The sequence below is a fragment of the Pelodiscus sinensis genome, chromosome 10 (genome assembly GCF_049634645.1).
Source record: "Pelodiscus sinensis isolate JC-2024 chromosome 10, ASM4963464v1, whole genome shotgun sequence".
Lineage (NCBI taxonomy): Eukaryota > Metazoa > Chordata > Testudines > Trionychidae > Pelodiscus > Pelodiscus sinensis.
The window spans coordinates 21,117,178-21,136,655 of NC_134720.1; the positions used below are offsets into that span (position 1 = coordinate 21,117,178).

At 45.8% G+C, this 19,478-nt stretch overlaps 1 protein-coding gene across 9 annotated transcripts in view; it reads right to left on the minus strand.

Moving 5' to 3' along the window:
• Positions 1 to 19,478, minus strand: part of TFDP2 (transcription factor Dp-2) — a 189,468-nt gene that overhangs the window by 92,600 nt on the left and 77,390 nt on the right. For all 9 annotated transcript variants that reach the window (XM_075937639.1, XM_075937642.1, XM_075937645.1 and 6 more), the window contains one exon: positions 15,095 to 15,198. In XM_075937639.1, coding sequence (XP_075793754.1) covers positions 15,095 to 15,198 — 104 coding nt within the window. The remainder of the gene's footprint in view (positions 1 to 15,094; positions 15,199 to 19,478) is intronic.

Here is a 19,478-nt window from a genome sequence, read left to right on the forward strand (position 1 = left end):
GGTGCACTCAGACCAGGCCAGCCTCAGACAGTGGCTGCTCCAGTCAGGCTTGAGTGCTCCTCCCCGTAGCAGATCCCACAGGGTCTGACCAACCCCTGCCTGCGATGGGCATGGAGCTGCTCCAACCCCCATAATTTAACCAGAAGCAGTAAGCCTCACCTCTTAATGGGCCAGGCTTACTGGTTAACAACTGACATCCCTAATCCACATAGTAACTTTGTTTTGGGTAAAACTATTTTAGTGCATCGTTATAATTCACACCTTACAAAGTTTATTTTACCAGTGTTTTTAGGAACTCCTGAATCATCAATTCCAAAATGTTCCACATTACTCTAGAAGTAAGGCTTTTAGCTAGTATCAAATGCAAGGCACTGTACACTGGGAAATAAAGTTTGGAGTACTAATTATAGTGCATGTGGTTTCCTGTTCAACTTGAACAGAAACCACTGGAGAACTATGGGTTTTGCGAACTAGAAAGGGAAAATTACTCGCCCTGTATAGTAACTGGAGTTCTTCGAGATGGTTGACCCCGTGGGTGCTCCACCTTAGGTGACTACAGAGCAGTATCAGTGCTTGGAGGTGGGGCCTTCGGAAGGCCTGTTTTGGCTGCTGAAAGTATTGAGTGGCCGAATCGAGTGCGACTGTCTGCCTACAATTGAATGGCATAGCAATGAGTGAAAGTGTGAGAGGAAGCCCATCTGTCTGCTCTACAGATCTTGTCTGTGGGGATACTGCAGAGAAAGGCAGTGGAAGCGGCCACTCCCTTGTGGAGTGGGCATGTACGGCTAAAGGAGGCTGTTAGTTGAATATGGCATAAGCCATTCTTATAGCCTGAGATCCACTTGGACAATCTCTGTTTAGAGATCGGTAATCCCCGAGATCTCTCTGCTGAGAAGATGAACAAGCGAGGCATTTTGCAGAACGAGCATGTTCATTGCAAGTAGAAGGCCACTGCCCTGCGGACATCGAGGGCGTGCAGAGCCCTTTCTCTGTTGTCGCTATGAGGTTTGGGGAAGAAGACAGGTAAGTAAACTGGTTCATTACAATGGAATGAGGTAAATACTTTGGGAAGGAATGTAGAATAGGTCCGGAGGACCACCTTGTCCTTGTGGAAGACTGTATAGGGTGGGGGTCGGTCATTAAAGCTCCCAACTCTCCCACTCTTCGTGCAGAGGTAATTGCCACTAAGAAGGACTCCTTGATGGAGGAGGGAACACCTTGCTAGTGGCTTGAATGGTTTGCCCATTAGTGCCGTTAGTACTAGGTTAAAGTCCCACGCAGGGACTGATTGTTTAGTTAGTGGGAAAGTATTGTGCAGACCTTGCATAAATCACTTGTTTGATGGGTGAGAGAAAACCAAGTGATCCTGTAGAGGTGAGTGAAACGTGGATATGGCTGCAAGATAGACCCTGATAGAAGTGAGGGATAAACCCAAGTTGTGAAGGTGTAGTAAGTAAGTATGAGCGGGATTTCTGTCTGTGTGGGGTTGTAACATCTAGATGAACACCAGCTGGTGAAACGGTGCCACCTTTGAATTTAGGTTTTTCTTGTTGCAGGTCTCTGGCTGTTCATGAGAATGGTTTGAACTTCTATAGGACAGTGGATCTCTGTTGTGGTTAGCCAGCAAGGGGCCACGCAAGCAGGTGAAGGCACTAGATGGCAAGGTGATGGGTCCTCCCGTTCTTTTGCATGAGCAGTGACAGAACAGGAGGGAAGCAATGTGGTGGACGCCTGGCCATGTGTAATAGATCTGGATGCCAAGTCTGTCTCAGCCACCTGGTGCCAGCAGTATCACTATGGCTCTGTCTTGTTTTATCTTTAGTATATGCTAGTGGTGCGTCCCACGTGATGCTGATCACATCCCCCAGGGAGTCAGGGCCCAGTCCCACTCTGGAGCAGTAATGAGGGCACAGTGAATTTCTGTGTGCGGCAAAAAGGTCCACTGAAGGGAAACCCCATCTGTGAAACAGCTGATTGATGGCCCATCTGTTGATTTCCCACTCGTGGTTGAGGGAGAAGTTCCTGCTGAGATCGTCCACTAGCATATTGTCTTTGCCTGGGATGTATGTGGCTATGAGATGAATGTAGCGAGGAATGCATCGTTCCCGTAAATGTACTGCTTCCCAACACAGTTGGCGAGAACAGACGCCGCCCTGCTTGTTGATGTAGTGCATCGTTGTCATATTGTCTGTCTATATGCGGACGATATTGTTGTGCATTCTGTGTTGCATGCATGCATACCAGACTGCTCTGAGCTCTAGCAAGTGGATGTACCTGCGTTGTTTGTCCAATGTCCACCTGGCTTGTATTGCCTGATCCTGTTAGTGAGGCATCTGTGGTAATTTTAAGTGTTGGGGGGCAAGGGGGTTTCAGTTGAAATAGAATTCCTGTGCATATATTGTTGGGCTGTGTCCACCAGGTAAAGGATGCTTTTATGCTGCATGCATATAGAGAGATTTATTCAGCGAGTGTACATGTGGTCTATACACTGACCTGAGCCAAGTCTGTATTGGCCTCTCATGCAGGGGTACAAAAGGCACGATGAAGGTGGAGGCTGTCATGTGACTGAGGAGGTACAGGCACTGTCTGGCAGTTATACAGGGGCTGAATTGTGCCAGATGGACCAGATGCTCGAATTTGAGCTGCTTACTGGGAGCTCGAATTCAGGATGTGACTGAGAGGCTTACAAAACTGATCAAACCTTTGGATCGCTACCCCTTTCTGCTTCTCCAGGTGGGAAGAAGAGGTTACTCACCTTGTGTAGTAACGACGGTTCTTCGAGATGTGTCCCCATGGGTGCTCCACTTAAGGTGTCGGGTCCCGACCCGGCGCTGCTAGTCGGAGATTTCCAGAGCCGTAGCCGGGCCGGACCGTGCATGCCTGAGAGCAGCGCGCGGCGTTCGCGCCTTTGCAACGTCTCACACTCCGGCCCCCACTCGTCAGTTCTTCTCACCACTCGGTCTCTGAAAGATAAAGCAGAAAGACCCGGAGCGGGGAGGAGGATGGGGTGTGGAGCACCCACGGGGACACATCTCGAAGAACCATCGTTACTACACAAGGTGAGTAACCTCTTCTTCTTTGAGTGGTCCCCGTGGGTGCTCCACTCAAGGTGACTACAAAGCAGTAACCCAGAATGCGCTCCGGGTCAGTTATCTTCTACTGTGGTTAAAACTGCGGAGGTCACTGCGGCATCGGAAGCCCACCTTCTATTTATGGCATAATGACGCGCAAAAGTTACACTAGAAACTCAGGTAGCCACGCGACAGATGTCCGCAAGGGGGACTCCCCTTGCGAAAGCTGTAGATGTTGCAACTGCTCGCGTAGAATGAGCCCAAGATAAAGAAAGAAGAGGCTTGTTTCGGATCAAATGACAATTTGTAATACAAAGCGTAATCAATTTAGCAATGCGTTGAGTAGAAAGTGCCTCGCCCTTGGATCTCTGTGCTGTTGATACGAACAGCCTGTCTGTGCGCCGCCATTGGCGGGTTCTGTCTATATAGAAAGAAAGTGCACGTCGGACATTGAGCGTGGGAAAAAGAGTGTCCTTACTTGAAGAGTGAGGCTTGGGGTAAAAGGCTGTGAGGACAATAGGCTCGTTAATGTGGAAAGGAGAGCAGACCTTGGGGATAAAGGCTGGGGGAAATCGTAATGTTACCGCGTCTTTACAGAAAACCGTGAAAGGAGGGCTTGCCATCAACGCCCCCAACTCACTCACTCTTCTCGCTGAAGTGATTGCCAGTAAGAAGACCGTTTTCATGGTTAGCATATGTAAGGAAACCGACGCTAGAGGCTCAAAGGGAGGGTACATAATGGTATCCAATACTAGGTCGAGATTCCAGGAAGGGGGCGGTACCCTTCGCGGTGGGTATAAGTTCATGAGCCCTTTTAAAAACCTCTTTGTAATTTGATGAGAGAAGAGCGAGGAACCCTCTACTGGATGGCGGAAGGCACTAATAGCTGCTAAGTGCATCTTTAAAGATGACAACGCAAGTCCCGAATTTTGTAGATGAAGGATGTAGTCAAAAACATGATGCAGAGGAGATGAAAGCGGTTGTATGTTATTCTGAATACACCACTTAGAAAATCTCTGCCATTTCGCCAGGTAAGTGTTCCGTGTAGATTCTTTCCTGCTGTGTAGAAGTACCATTTTTATCTGTTCAGAACACAGGTTTTCGTCTCCTTTTAACCACTCAGGAGCCATGCCGTCAGATGTAAAGACTCGAGTCTGGGATGTAGCAGCGAAGCGAGCCTTGTTCCTGAGAAAGAAGATCTTGGTGGAGAGGAAGGAGATATGGTGGCTGTATAGACATCCTGTGTAAAAATGGGTACCAGGCTTGTCTGGGCCAGGCTGGTGCTAGCAAAATGACAGTCGCCGCCTCTGCTCTGATTTTTTCCAGTGTCCTGGAGATAAGGGCCATGGGGGGAAAAGCATACAGGAGTGCCCTCTTCTGTCCGACCAGAAGCGCATCGCCGAGGGAGCCCTTGCTGAGCCCTGCCCTGGAGCAATATAGGCGACACTTCTTCTTGTTGGCCGTTGCGAAGAGGTCTACCAGTGGCATACCCCATTTGCGAAATATCGCACGCAATGCATCTGTCCATATTTTCCACTCGTGGTCTGTGGGAAAACATCTGCTGACGGAATCCGCAAGTACATTGGCGGTGCCAGGTAAGTACGGTGCTATTACAGTTATGTTGTTCTGTATGCACCAATTCCAACACCGCACCACCTCGGTGCATAGGGAGCGTGATTGTGCTCCTCCCTGCCTGTTCACATAATACATCACTGCTACGTTGTTCGTCAGTATCCTTACTGTAAGACCTTAGATATGTGGGAGAAATTGTTTGCATGCATAGAAAATTGCCCGGAGCTCTAATTGATTGATGTGAAGGCGTCTCTCGCTGAGAGACCATTTGCCTTGAATTCGCTCGTTGCCCATGTGAGCACCCCAGCCAAGGAGTGAAGCATCCGACGTTATCTGTATTGATGGTTGTTGTCGGTGGAATGGCACTCCCAACAAGAGATTTCGTTCTTTTGTCCACCAAAGCAGAGATCTTTGAACATGTGAAGGTAGCCATACTGTCTTGTGAATGTCGTGCCTCATGGGTGCATAAACTGTTGCCAACCAGTGTTGGAGGTTTCTCAGATGAAGTCGCGCATGCGGAACTACAACAGTGGCAGCAGCCATGTGTCCCTGGAGATGGAGACAAGTGTGAACGGGGACACTCACATTCCTGTTGAGTATGGAGATGAGATCCTTGATCGCCTGAAACCTTTCCTGTGGTAAGTATGCCCTCGCCGTGCAAGAATCCAGGTTCGCCCCTATGAACTTTATAGTCTGCGACGGGATACGTGTTGACTTTTGTTTGTTCAAGAGAAGACCGAGGGAATCAAATGTTTGTTCGACCGTCACTACCATCTGTGACGCTTCTTGCTGCGTGGAACCTTTTATCAAGCAATCGTCCAGGTACGGGAATATTACCATGCGTAGCCGATGCAGATGAGCTGCTACGACAGCCAGGGTCTTTGGGAAAGCTCTTGGTGCTGAAGCGAGACCGAATGGCAGAACCCGATACTGAAAATGATCGTCGTTTATCACAAATCGGAGTAAACGTCTGAGAGCAGGGTGTATTGCGATGTGAAAGTACGCATCTTGTAAGTCGAAAGCAGCGAACCAATAGTTGTAATCGAGGGACGGGATTATGGAGTTTAAAGTCACCATTTTGAAGCGCTGCCTGCGGAGATAACGATTTAGGTGGAATAAAATCCTCTTCCCTTGAACTGATCTGGGACCCTCTCTATCGCTCCGACAGAAAGGAGACGATGATCTTCCTGCCGCAGGAGTTCTTTGTGAGATGGGTCCCTGAAAAGGGACAGGGAAAGTGGGGTGGTGGGGGGGGAATGGAAGTGAAGGGAATGGTGAAGCCAACCTTTATGACTTCCAGTACCCATTTGTCGGATGTTATTTTGACACATTGGTGATAATAGGGTTGTAAGTGATGGTGGAAATTGGGGTCTGTGTGCGCAACGACGATTGGCGGAGTTCGCATGCCCTCGATACAGAAGTCAAACTTGCTGTTTTGAGGCGGACGTGCCAGCCACTCTAGATGGTGGTGGACGTCTTCGCTGAGGTCGCTGTCTAGGTCGTGACTGGTCAAACGTGCGATTTTGTTGTCTACGAGACTGATAATCATACCGTCTCTGATATGGGAAATAACAACGACGACGGAATGGTGGGACGTACATTCCCAGCGTACGGAGTGTCATTCTTGAATTTTTGCCCGTATGAAGTACCTCATCGGTCTTTTCTGCGAATAATTTTACCCTGTTAAACGTAAGGTCTTCGACCTTGGAGTGTAACTCCTTGGGTACTGCCGCTGTGGCAAGCCAGGACGAACGTCTCAGACACTGCTGTGCTACCCCTCTAGCTGCCGTGTCTGCTACATCCATAGCTATCTGGAGATTCGCCTTCGAACTCGCATTGCCTTCCTTGAGGATTGACCGTAAGAGCTCTTTATCGGCCTCTGATGTTCTTTGGGCCAGGTCTGTAAGTTTCGCGATATTATCGAAACTATGGTTTGCCAACAGAGCTGCATAATTCGCGATGCGAAGAAGTAACGTGGCCGATGAGTATACTTTGCAGCCAAATATGTCCAACTTCTTGGCCTCCTTATCTGCCCCTACATTTCAGCTGTGGGTTCTTAGCTCTTTGAAGAGCTGCATCGACGACCAAGGAGTTTGGTTGAGGGTGAGTAAAGAGAAATTCTGAATCTTTAGAGGAGACAAAATAACGTTTTTCCGCCAGTTTCGAAGTTGGAGCAGTCGAAGCCGGGGTATGCCAAATTTCTGCTGCTGACTGGAGGATTGCCTCACCAATAGGGAGAGCAACCTTAGATTGTTGCTTAGGATGTAAATTTCTCCAGAGTTTGAATTGTTTCGTCAGAACATCTGATAGCTGAACGTCCTGAGACTGAGCCACCCTCCTAAAAAGATCCTGAAATTCTTTTGTGTTGTCAGGAGAAGAGGAATCCCCCGCAAACACAGCATCGTCTGGGGAGAATGACGAAATATCTTCTGGAGATATAGTATGCGGGTGATCGTCCGTATCCGAGATTTGTCCTTCCTTGGGCTCCGACAGGTGAGCTGAGGCTAAGGGGTCTCCGGACGAGGTGTCGCCCTTTGACAATCTTGGATTGGAGGTGATTGTCGTGATTCATGAGGAGTCTGGCAGCAGCATAGAGAAGAACGAGATTGAGGTCCCCATATTCATAGGATGACCGGTGACTCCTGGAATCGAAGTGCTCAGGGGACGATCGCCGTGAGGAATATTTGCTAACATACCCGCTGTGATAAGATCTCGGAGGGGAGTAACTTGATGAGTGAGATCTATAGGATGATCCCCGATGATAACAGGGATACCGGTCGCGATGACCAGAATGACGAGACCTCGATCTCCATCACGGAGAGAGCATTGTTCGGCTGTGAGACGCCGAGTAATCTCTGACCCTCGCTGAATGACACGGTGAAAACGAAGGTTCAGGTGATGGTGAAATCGAGTGTCTTGGCATTGACTTCCTAGCAGCCTTTGTAGGGACTTCAGAGGCAGAAGCAGCGTCCTTCCCTTCTACTGGTAAGGAACAGGGGGAGGGGATTGACCCTCCGTCATGTGCACAGTGCTATCATGCTGCTGTGCTAGGATCCTGCATGGCACTGCGGCCAGCTCCCTGTCCGCTGAGACTGCCAATCGAGCGTGATTTCCCGGTGCCGACTCGGCACGGTGCTCTGCTGTTGGGCCCATTCGTGCTGCTCCCCGGGCCCGTCTGTCATTGCCGATTCCGGTGCCGTCTGCGGCACCGGCTTGTCCTGGTTTATCGGAGCCGCTTGCAGTGCCGCTAGAGTTTGCGGCTGCTCAGACAGTAGCGGCTCAAGCACCTCTGGCGGTGCCGATCGCTCCCGATGAGCTGGACGCTTAGAGGGGTGCAGAGCCGGTGCCGATGACGAGTGGCTCGGAGGTGCAGGAATCACCGGCAGCGTCCGGTGTGTTTTTTCTGGCTGTCCTGCCGTCCCGGACGTACCAGGCTTGTGTCCCTGACTGACCCGGGAAGTGGATGGAAGAGAGCGCGTGAGAAGAACTGACGAGTGGGGGCCGGAGTGTGAGACGTTGCAAAGGCGCGAACGCCGCGCGCTGCTCTCAGGCATGCGTGGTCCGGCCCGGCTACGGCTCTGGAAATCTCCGACTAGCGGCGCCGGGTCGGGACCCGATACCTTGAGTGGAGCACCCACGGGGACCACTCGAAGAAGAACTAACGATACGGCCAAGAATGACCCTGAGTAGGTTACTGCAGATTATGTAGCGCTGATAAGAACGATCAAAGAATTCAGAGCACAAGTGGTGTTCTCGTCCATCCTCCCTGCTGAAGGGAAAGGACTGGGCAGGGATTGTCAAATTGAGGAAGTAAATGCGTGGTTGTGCAGATGGTGTCGCATAGATGGCTTTGGTTTCTTCGACCATGGGACTCTGTTCTGGGCCCAAGGATTGTTAGGAAGAGATGGGATCCACCTAACCAAGAGAGCAAAGAGCATCTTCACGGGCAGGCTTGCAAACTTAGTGAGGAGGGCTTTAAACTAGGTTCGTTGTGGGACGGTGACCAAAACCCTGAGGGGTGTGGGAAAGTCAGATACCAGGAAGAAATGCAAAGTGGAACGAGCAAGAAAGGAGGACCCCTGATTCGAATGGAGAAGATAGGGCGATCAACTGGTTATCTGAAGTGTTTGTACACTAATGCAAGAAGCCTAGGCAACAAACGGGAAGAATTGAAGGCCATGGCCCAGTCCAAGAAATATGATTTAATTGGGATAACAGACTTGGTAGGATGACTCGCATGACTGGAGCGCGGTCATGGAAGGGTATAGACTGTTCAGGAAGAACAGGCAGGGGAGAAAAGGAGGAGGAGTTGCACTATATGTAAGAGAGCACTATGATTGCTCAGAACTCCAGTATATAGAGGAAGAAAAACCTGTTGAGAATCTATGGGTTAAGTTTAGAGGTGCAAACAACAGCAGTGATGTTGTGGTTGGTGTCTACTACAGGCCACAATCAGGTGGATGAGGTATATGAGGCTCTCTTCAGACAACTGAGAGAAGCTTGCAGATTGTAGACCCTGGTTCTCGTGGGGGATTCTAATCACCCTGACATCTGTCGGGAGACCAATACAGCAGTACACAGGCAATCCAGGAAGTTTTTGGAGAATGTTGGGGATAACTTCTTGGTGCAAGTGCTGAAGGATCCGACCAGGGGCCGTGCACAGCTTGACCTTCTGCTCACAAACAGGGAGGAACTAATAGGGGAAATAGAGGTAGGTGACAAGCTTGGAAGCAAAGAACCTGAGATAGTAGATTTCAGGATCCTGACCAAAGGAAGAAAAGAGAGTAGTAAAATACACACTTTGGACTGGGGCTCGACAATTAATGTAATCTACTCACCCATAGCGAGTAGATTACAAGCCAGCACGGCCGCGCAGCGCGGTCTGGGCATGCGCAGTGCAATCTGCTCATGTGCATCGTGCCAAACCACACGGCTGGCCACAGCTTGGTGAGCCCTGCTTTGGGCTTTAGAAAAGTAGTTTTTGACTCCCTCAGAGACCTGATGGGCAGAATCCCCTGGGATGGTAACATGAAGGGGAAATGAGTCCAGGACAGCTGACAGTATTTTAAAGAAGCCTTACTGAAGGCACAGAAATGCTGATGCATAGCAAGAGGCGCAAACATGGTAAGAGACCGGCTTGGCTTACAGGGGAAATCCTTGGTGAACTTAAGCACAAAAAGGAAGCTTACACAAAGTGGAAACTTGGACAAATGACCAGTGAGGGGTATAAATGTATAGCTCGAGAATGCCGGGGGGGGTTCTCAGAAAGGCGAAAGCGCAATTGGAATTGCGACTGGCAATGGATGTGAAGGATAACAAGAAAGGTTTCTACAGGCATGTTAACAAGAAGGTGATCAGAGAGGGTGTGGGGCCCATACTGGATGAAGGAGGTAACCTAGTGACAGATGATGTGGGGAAAACTGAAGTACTGAATGCTTTCTTTGCCTCTGTATTCACAGACAAGGTGGGCTCCCGGACTAATGTGCTAAGTGATGCAAGATGGCATGAAGATGGACAGCCCTTGGTGGGTAAAGAACAGGTTAGGAACTATTTAGAAAAGCTAAACATACACAAATCCATGGGTCTGGACTTAATGCATCCGAGGGTACTGAGGGAGTTGGCAAATGTCATTGAGGAGCCTCTCACCTCCCAAACTACAAAAAGGATGTGGATGCATTGGAGAGAGTCCAGCAGAGGGCAACCAAAATGATTAGGGGGCTGGAGCATATGACCTATGAGGAGAAGCTGAGGGAGTTGGGTCTGTTTAGTCTGCAGAACCAAAGAGTGAGGGGGGGGGATTTGATAGCAGCCTTCAACTTCCTGAAGGGGGGATCCAAAGAGGATGGAGAGAGGCTGTACACTGTAGTGACAGATGGCAGATCAAGGAGCAATGGTCTCAAGTTGTGGTGGGAGAGGTCCAGGTTGGATATTAGGAAAAACTATTTCACTAGGAGGGTGGTGAAGCACTGGAATGGGTTACCTAGGGAAGTAGTGGAGTCTCCATCCCTAGAGGTGTTTAAGTCTCGGCTTGACAAAGCCCTGGCTGGGTTGATTTAGTTGGGATTGGTCCTGCCTAGAGCAGGGGGCTGGACTTGATGACCTTCTGAGGTCTCTTCCAGCTCTTTGGTTCTAGGTCCTGGATTGCTGTGACTCTGGGCTGTGGGAGTAAAGCTATTGCTGTTTCACAGTCCAGGTGAGCCCCATGAAGTCTAGCGTCTGTCGGGTGCAAGACACACTTTGCTGGGTTCATGCATAGCCCGAGCCTGTTGAAAAGAGCCCTGGTAAATGTCAGTGTCTGTTGTGTATGATGAAGGGATTGCCCCTTTATGAGGCAGTCATCGAAGTAGGCAAAGATGGTGATTCCCCTTGTTCTGAGGTGGGCAGAGACCACTACTAACACCTCTGAGAATACTCTGATAGGCCGAAGGGCAGTACTCTGTATTGGAAATGTTTGTTCACCACTGTGAACCTGAGAAATTGTCTGTGTGAGGGGTATATTGCAATGTGGAACTAAGCATCCTGAAGGTTGAGGGTGGACAGCCAATATCCTTTCTTGAGGGCGAGTATGACTGTAGTGAGAGTTATTTTGAATTGCTGGTATTGGACATACCGAGTGAATGTCCTGAGATCTAGTATAGGTCTCCAACCCCGCACAATTTTCTTTTTTGAGAGGAAATAGTAAAGATAAAACCCTTTTCCTCTCTGCTCAAAGGGTACCTCTTCTATGGCCCCCAACTGCAGGAGACTATGTGCCTCTTGCATGAGCACCATCTCATGAGAGGGGTTCCGGAAGGGGGATGGGGATGGTGGTTGTAGGTGGGAAGTTGGAGGTAAAGGAAATTATGTAGCCCATGTTAATGATCTCAAGAACCCGTTTGTCAGTTGTAATTGATTGCCAGGCAGGACAGAATGCTGCTAGTCTGGAGCCAAATATAATATAAGGCTTGGATTGTATGGGGGCTGTCCAACCCTTGACCAAGGCTTCACAATGATTGATGTGCTGGAGCCTGTTGAGTGATGGGCTGTTCTGATGATGGTCTACGTTTGGGTTGTCTTGAACATTGTTTGTTATTATATTACCTAGTGTGGTTGAAAGGCATCGGTTTGTATCTGTAGTTAAATTGTCCATTCTGCTTCCTCCTATTGGCAGGAGGTTGGATGCCAAGCGTTCGGAGAGTGACATGGGAATCTTACACGGAATGAAGAGAGATATTCATGGTGTCTGTGAAGATTTGGGATGTCTCAAACAGAAGGTCTTCAACTGTGGTCTGGACTTCTTTAGGAAAATCTGAGAGTTGGAGCCAGGATGCATGTCTCAAGACCACTGCGAATGCCAGAGATCTGGAGGCTGTATCTGCAGAATTGAGGGCAGACTGAAGCACAATTCTAGAGATTAGGGAGCCCTCCTTCATCAGAGCTTGCCAAAACCTAAGGAAAAACTATATAGCACTTTAAAGACTAACAAAATGGTTTAACAGGTGATGAGCTTTCGTGGGCCAGACCCACTTCCTCAGATCATATTCTATTGCAATTCTCTTCCAGAATATGATCTGAGGAAGTGGGTCTGGTCCACGAAAGCTCATCATCTGTTACACCATCTTGTTAGTCTTTAAAGTGCTACCTACACAGATTTTCCTTTTTTTTTTTAAGCAAAATCAGACTAACATGGCTTCCTCTATTCATCAGAGCTTTGTATTGTTCTCTTTTGTTGTCTGAATATCAATAAAAGTCAACAGTTGATCAAAGATATAATGTGTATATTTGGAAAGAAGCGCTACGTAATTGGTGATGCATAGTTGGAGACTGGCAGAGGAATATGCTCTCTTGCCCATGGCATTAAGCCTCTTCCATTCTTTGTCGTAAAGGGTTGACTGCATGGCCTGCTGCTTACCTCTTTAGTTTGAAGCTTCTACTATAAGCGAGTTCAGAGGAGAGTGGGTGAAAAGAAATGTCATACCCTGTGGGGCGACATAATATTTTCAATCAAGTCTCTTTGATGTTGGTGGGATTGTTGCTGGAGTTTTCCATAGAAACTTAGCTGGGTCTATCAGTGCCTCATTCATGGGTATAGAGAGTCTGGTTTGCACTGAGTCATGAAGGATGTTTGTTAACTTATCCTGTGTATCCGGAGGATCGGAGAGGGATATTTCCAGTTTGTCACTTATCCTCTTAAAAAGATCCTGAAAGGACTTAAAATCACCCCCCGCACCTGTAGTTAATGGAGATGTAAATGTATCTGCCGACAAGGATGGAGAAGAATGTATAGGTGAGGGCTGTTCCATCCCTGCGGTCTCCATGTCGTCTTTGCATTCAGAGAATTCAGACCTGTCCAGCCAGTGTGACCTAGGTGGTTTAGGTTTGGCAGATGTATGGTAATGATGCCCACTTGGAGAATAGGCTGTTGTCTGAACGTAGTGGCATGAATGGTGGTCCCCAGTGCTGTTGGCACTGTTGGGGGTGTACCGGTTTTGGTAAGGATTTCTTAGGTAGAGTAGGTTGAGCTAAGTCTTCCTCCTCAGAGTCACTGAATCATGGTGATAAAGCCCCAGGAGTAGAGGAAAATGAGGACTTAGAACCAGCTGGGGTACCATTGGTGCAGAAAAACGGGGTTCCTGGAACCGAGGCTACAGAGCGCTCCGCTGCTGTGGTGAACTGCAGAAACACAAGAGGCGGGCCCATTGGTGGCATAGCACTGTGAGGGGTTGGTGGCGGGAGTACATAAGGCACTGAGAGCATACCGGGCGCTTTCGAGTGGTTGGTTGGTGCCAACTGTTCAGCGGGCTGACAGTGCCACCGTAGATCTCAGGGTTGTCGGGTCCCACTTTTTTTCCTGCCAACGTTTTAGCTGGTGCCGAAGTGGTGACTTTATACATTGGCCTAGCTGCGTGAGGAGGGACACGGTCCCTGTTTGTGGTTGCAGCTTTTATGGGAGCCAGAACCTGAACTTGTAACTGTCCCCCTTGGATGGTGTAGGGGCAGCAGTGTCAAGTGCTGAATTTGTCACTTTCCTTGCCGGGGATGTAGACCTGGAGGAAGTCTGAGACCTCTTCCACACTGAGGGAGACTTCAGTTTGGTGCTCGGGCTTTTACCTGGAATAGCCCTCTCACCTCTGCCCCTGGTGGGCTATGCCTGTGGAGAGGTTAGGGGAGCATCTGAAGGAGGCTTCAGTAATGTCTCCATCTGCAACACACATAGTTGTAGCTGCCTGGCTCTCTTTGTGCGCTTAGTTTCTTGCAGTCCTGACAGCACTCTGTATTATGGTCTTGTCCCAGACAGCCAACACACAAAGAGTGCCCGTTTGCTACAGCTATAGAAAGGCCACAGCCCAGACACTTTTTAAAGGAGCTGGGCATGACCTGAGTAATATTTTGAACAATAGTAACAGCTATTAAAGCGGAGCCATGGGAGGCGGTGGGAACACTGCCTGACAGAGATCCTTGTGGGGGTTTTTTTCCTCCCCTCAAGTGAATAGCGTCCGTTAGTTGGTTATTAGGTAAAGTTAAGGCTAGCTGAGAAGCTGAAAGGATGGAGAAGGTTGAATGCGAGGGCAACTGCTGATCTGCAACCAAAGCTGGTGGTGGTCAGAGAAGAACTGAGGAGCCAGGTGGCCACACATGGCATTACACACACACTAGGCATCTTGCGCCATAGCCCAGCGTGCATGGCCAGCCGGGGGCCACTGCTACTAACCATCTCTGACTGGTGTGCGCAGAGGCGCTGATGCACATAAGGTAGAGCACTCATGGGGATGCTCCTCGAACAACAATCATTACAACACATTCCTGTACAATGCCTTGGATGGCTCTTGTACATGGGCCATGTATTCTAAGCAATAGTTTACTACAATGTCTAGTCTATATATGCAAGACTACTACTGTGCTATCCATTAAGAAATTGGCCTGTTGCCTAAAATAGTTCTCAAAATATAATCTCTTGAACTAGTGCCATACACTGCTTAACTAGCATAGCAAGTAGCAGACCATTTTTTCGCTTTTATAGATATAACAAGTTGAAATTGTAGGCACATAGCAGAATTCCAAGCACACTCTTGCCTTTTGTAAGGAGGGAACATAACATGCAAAATATTGAACAGCAGAGGCAATGTTCTGCCGGGGGGAAATGTTTCAATATGATTTTAATTAAAGGATAACTACCCTGTAATAGAAGTAGCTGAATATTTTTGCATGAGCAGCCTCCACTCATTCTAGAAATATAAATATGCCCATACAGAGCATATGGGAATGGTGTTAAAGTGCCAAGAACACTATTTCTACTTCATTACCTGTGGATACAAGGAGAAGCACTTATATCTATTTAATAGCATTTATGGCTGGAAAAGAAAGCTGCAGTGGTAGTTTGTATCTTCACTTTTAAACTTTGTATGTGCTCAAACAGACAATAGGTCACATAGTTATACAATGCAATGTTGCCCAGAGTTTTGAGTACTTACCATTTGGGGTCCAACATTCACGTTTATTGGTCCTAAGGTTTTTGGCAAAATCTTGGCTGGTGAATTGGTGCTGGAAACTGGTAATGCAATTATTGAAATGTTACCTAAAGAAAAATTACATATAAAAAAAGAGAGAATTATAAATTATTCCCTTAAAAGTAAGTTATGAGTATTGCTTTTGTTAACTTTTTCTTATCAAATTTGAAATGCGAGTTTCTTCTCTTTCTTATACTTTGCAAACATATCCTCATAAAAGGTCAAGGTTTTTAAAGAAGTACTGTCAACTCACCAGGCTCCAGATTTTTACCTACCTTAATTGTTACATTTTAATTTACATGCTTCCTGAAATAATATCCCCCCATCTCACAAAAAAAAGAGGAAACCACTGGCTGCCACATACTTTAATATAAAAAGTTAAAATCATGGGTGTGCCTACAAAATTAGATCCACATATGGATTACATTTCTATATACTTATAGTGGGCTAATGCTGTCACTAGTATAAAAAATGAGTAGTCCTTAGTCAAAATATATATAACTTTCATGGCAAAAGCCACTTCTTCAGATGAGAAAAGGGGGAGGGACCCAGAATTTATAACAGAAAAAAAGGGAGAAAGAGGGAGAAGCTAGGATGATGGCTCTGCTAACAATGCACCTAGTGGTAGATCCCACTACAAACTATCACCAAATAGCTTCAAGAGCTAGCCAAGTTAGTCTGTAACTGGAAAAAACAAACAACAAATAGTCTTGCAGCACCTTAAAGACTAACAAAACACGTAGATGGTATCATGAGGTTTTGTGGGCACAACCCATTTCTTCAGATGAATAGAGTTATTAAAGGTCCAGTTGCAAAATAATTAAGGGATTGGGGGGGGGGAGGAAGAAGAGAGAGGGAGGAAAAAAGGGGAAAGAAAGTCAATTAGAGTCTCCATGTGAACACATTGTAAAACTGACAAATCAGATTTAGAACAGAAGAGGGGTGAGGGGGAGGGCTAGTATCTATGAGATAATGATACTAGCCACTGATAGCTGTTTGACAATCCAACTGGGCATTGGCTCCTCTCCTTTCTCTTGTCTCTAGAGAGACAATATCTGCATATTTTAACAACAGCCATACAACACAATCTCATAACTGCATATTGCATATGAGAGGAGGGATGTTAGCAAATGTGGTTTTGGGTAAACATGTAATCACTGAATTTTTCAGCAGTTACACATTTACACACAAGGGGTCGGACGGCTCCCCGCGTGTATCGGCTCCTTTCTGCTCCTGCCCATGCTGTTGCCTCTGATAGAGAGGAAACAATGCTGAGGATGAGGGGCGCAGATGGGAGCCAGTACACACAGGAATATGGCTTTTAAGCCGGTTCCCTGCGTGTATAGACTCCCATAGAGTTACCTGCCCTTGCCTCTGCTGTCTCCCATAGAGGGCTACCCCAAGCACTCTCTTTACCTACCACCTATCTATTGAGAAGGCCCAATTAAGGGGAATCTGGACTTCTGGGGCCATGCCCAAATTTAAGGACTTGGATAGCGAGCATTTTGAGTTTCTGGGCCAGTAACATAAGAGAACAGGGAGGCAAGCACCTCCCTCTAACCCTTTCAACTGCTTACTCAGTGACCTAGCCACTAGGCTACACAGCAGCCAGGGAACCCACTCACTGCACGCTTTACAGTATATGTAAGATCACAATCATATAAGCATAAGGAATATGGGAGTTACAGAGTGCTCCCCCAAGTACAGAAAAATCACAATATCCTCTGGTATTAATCTCTATATGCCCTGGCACCCAAGATATTCAGTCAATCAAGTCTGAAGGACTTGGTGCATCTCCATCAATGTGAAAACTAAATTTTCTTGTCTTTACTGGGATCTTGCTTCAAGTCAGCAAACCTGAATTGAGAACACACTTTTTTGTAGGGAAAACGAAATCCAAATACTCTAAACCTACCAGATCCTCCTTTCAATTTTGGTGAAGACACAACACATACTCTTTTGCACACATGGATCATCAACTAAGTTCTTCAGGACATGGACTATCTACTATTCTGTGTTTGTAAAACACCTAGCACAATGGGGCCCTACTTTCAGTAGGTCCCTAAGAAATACCATGATAAACATGATTAGTAATAATCATTAGCAGCAATATGAATCATGGTAGCTGAACTATTTTGAATGCCTGTACTAGGTGGTAAAAACCTATGGCACAGAATCTCTCCTAGCTGCTAATACAAAATAACTAGTTTGGTTTTACGTTTTCTCCCAAGCTCCCCTGCACACTAGGGAGAAGCACTCCATGAACATCTGCAAAGCCACCTCATTACCTTTCTGAAATCCTCTTAACTCTTTTCCCCCCCATGATGACTTTAATAAACTTGACAAAGGTTAGACTGATGGGTGCACTGCCTATTATGCTGATCATTATTGTCTCTCTGCACTCCCTTCTTCTGTAACCATATTCTGTGTCTTGCCTTATACTCTGCTAGTAAGTTATTTTGGGGTAGGAACACATTTTTGTTCTGTTTGTACAGCACCAAGCACACTGTGTTTTGGATCCATAGCAAGAGAATTTAGGCAATATGGTAATACAAATAATAAAGCAATAAGATTACTCTTGTATGCCTAAACCACATCACATATTCCCATTGTTTACATTTTGTGTAAACAGCACTGGGCACTACTAGCACCCAATTAACCTTTTTAAATGGTTATTCTTATTTTAGGAACTTAAGGCAAGTGCTTCAAAGATAATCCAAGTGACTTAATAGTTTCAAAAAGTAAACTATCATATACTTTGTTTGAAGGTACTATTTTCCATTAAAAACCTGTCCAGTAATCAAGCCTGTGTCTATAATCATACTGTATATAAAAGCAATGCACAAAGTACTGTTTGTGTCTGGTACAAATTCAAAATAAGGGTCTGTCAGTGAATAAGTGCATTAAAATGCTATTGTTCTCCTGACAAAGGAATCGCAGACAAATTATTTTTTCAATCAATATCAGTTAGCATTATTATTGTGCATCAGGGAAACCAACCAATACAATAATTTTGTATTTATAAGTAAACAAGCAGTATTAAACAAATTGACATCTGAAGGAGAAAGAGGTGCTTCTTTTTATCTACATAAATTACCAGAAATTAAATTTACATTATTTATATTTAGTTTTAAGTTTTACTTATTATAACTTCACTAATAATTACAAAGTTGCTCTGTTACACACCAAAAATTCAGCAAATTTTTGAGTCAATCGTTCCAAAACGCTTATTTTACATACTTAGTTTGTACATTGTATCCTAATATGCAACACTGACTGCTATAATGTTACATTGTTTTATAAGAAAGATGTTTCAATTATTTTTCTATTTAAATTCTGTCAGGTCTGAAACTTAGTTAAAATAATAGTCAGAAATAATGACAATTTGGGAATATATAGATTCTGTCATCGCTTGTTTGAAGCAAACCATGTCTGAAAGGAAGCATACATCACCCAGTTGGGGTCACAACACTGAATACATTTCAACAAGAAAGCAAGCCCTTGCATTTAACAGTAAAGAAACATTACAAAAATGCAGATAATTTGGATTTAGATTTAACAGCATTTGAAATCCAGGGATGAATATTCAACTTGGGAAATTTCTGGCCATCATGTTTTATACTGAATTAATAATTAAATAATTTTAAAGAGTAAAAATTGTAGCCGAGAGAGCTGTTAATTGGCAGAATTAAAACTAGCCTAAAAGTTGTGAAATATTTGCTGTCTAGTAAAATATTCTGCAAAAAGGGTATGTGATGTTTCTTCATGTTTTGGTTCCTATAAAATTAAAACATTTTAAAAGGAGCGATAGAAAATTTGCTACAACACTAAAAAAATACTACAGTTTGATGTATGAGATGTTCTTAAGTGTATTGTTTCATTTGATACTTGTATTAGAAAAATAAAATACAAATAAAATGTCATAGCCTCAAGAAACAAAAATATACCTTCCAGTATTTGAAAGTTAGAAACACGATTTGGGGAAGAAAAAACAAAACAGAAAAATCTTTTTTACTTCATTCACATTTCTTGGTCTAGAAGACAATATGCTGGAGGACAGAAAAGAAAATGGTAAATATTTTGCTTTTAAAAAGAGGAGTTGTCTGTCCCCACCAGGTAGAATTGTAATAGGTTAATACAGCCGTCCCTTATATTACAGTAGCATCTACATTTTGCTAGATGTAATACATTCACATATAATAAGAATACGTAGTCCCTTTTTCTAACAAACTTACAGTTGCAACCCCAATTCTCAAAGTTGATTTACGTGGCCAGATGCCTATGCCTGAACAGAGTTCAAATAACTTTTTGGCTCAACACAAGATCTCACACATGTAGAAAAGCATGA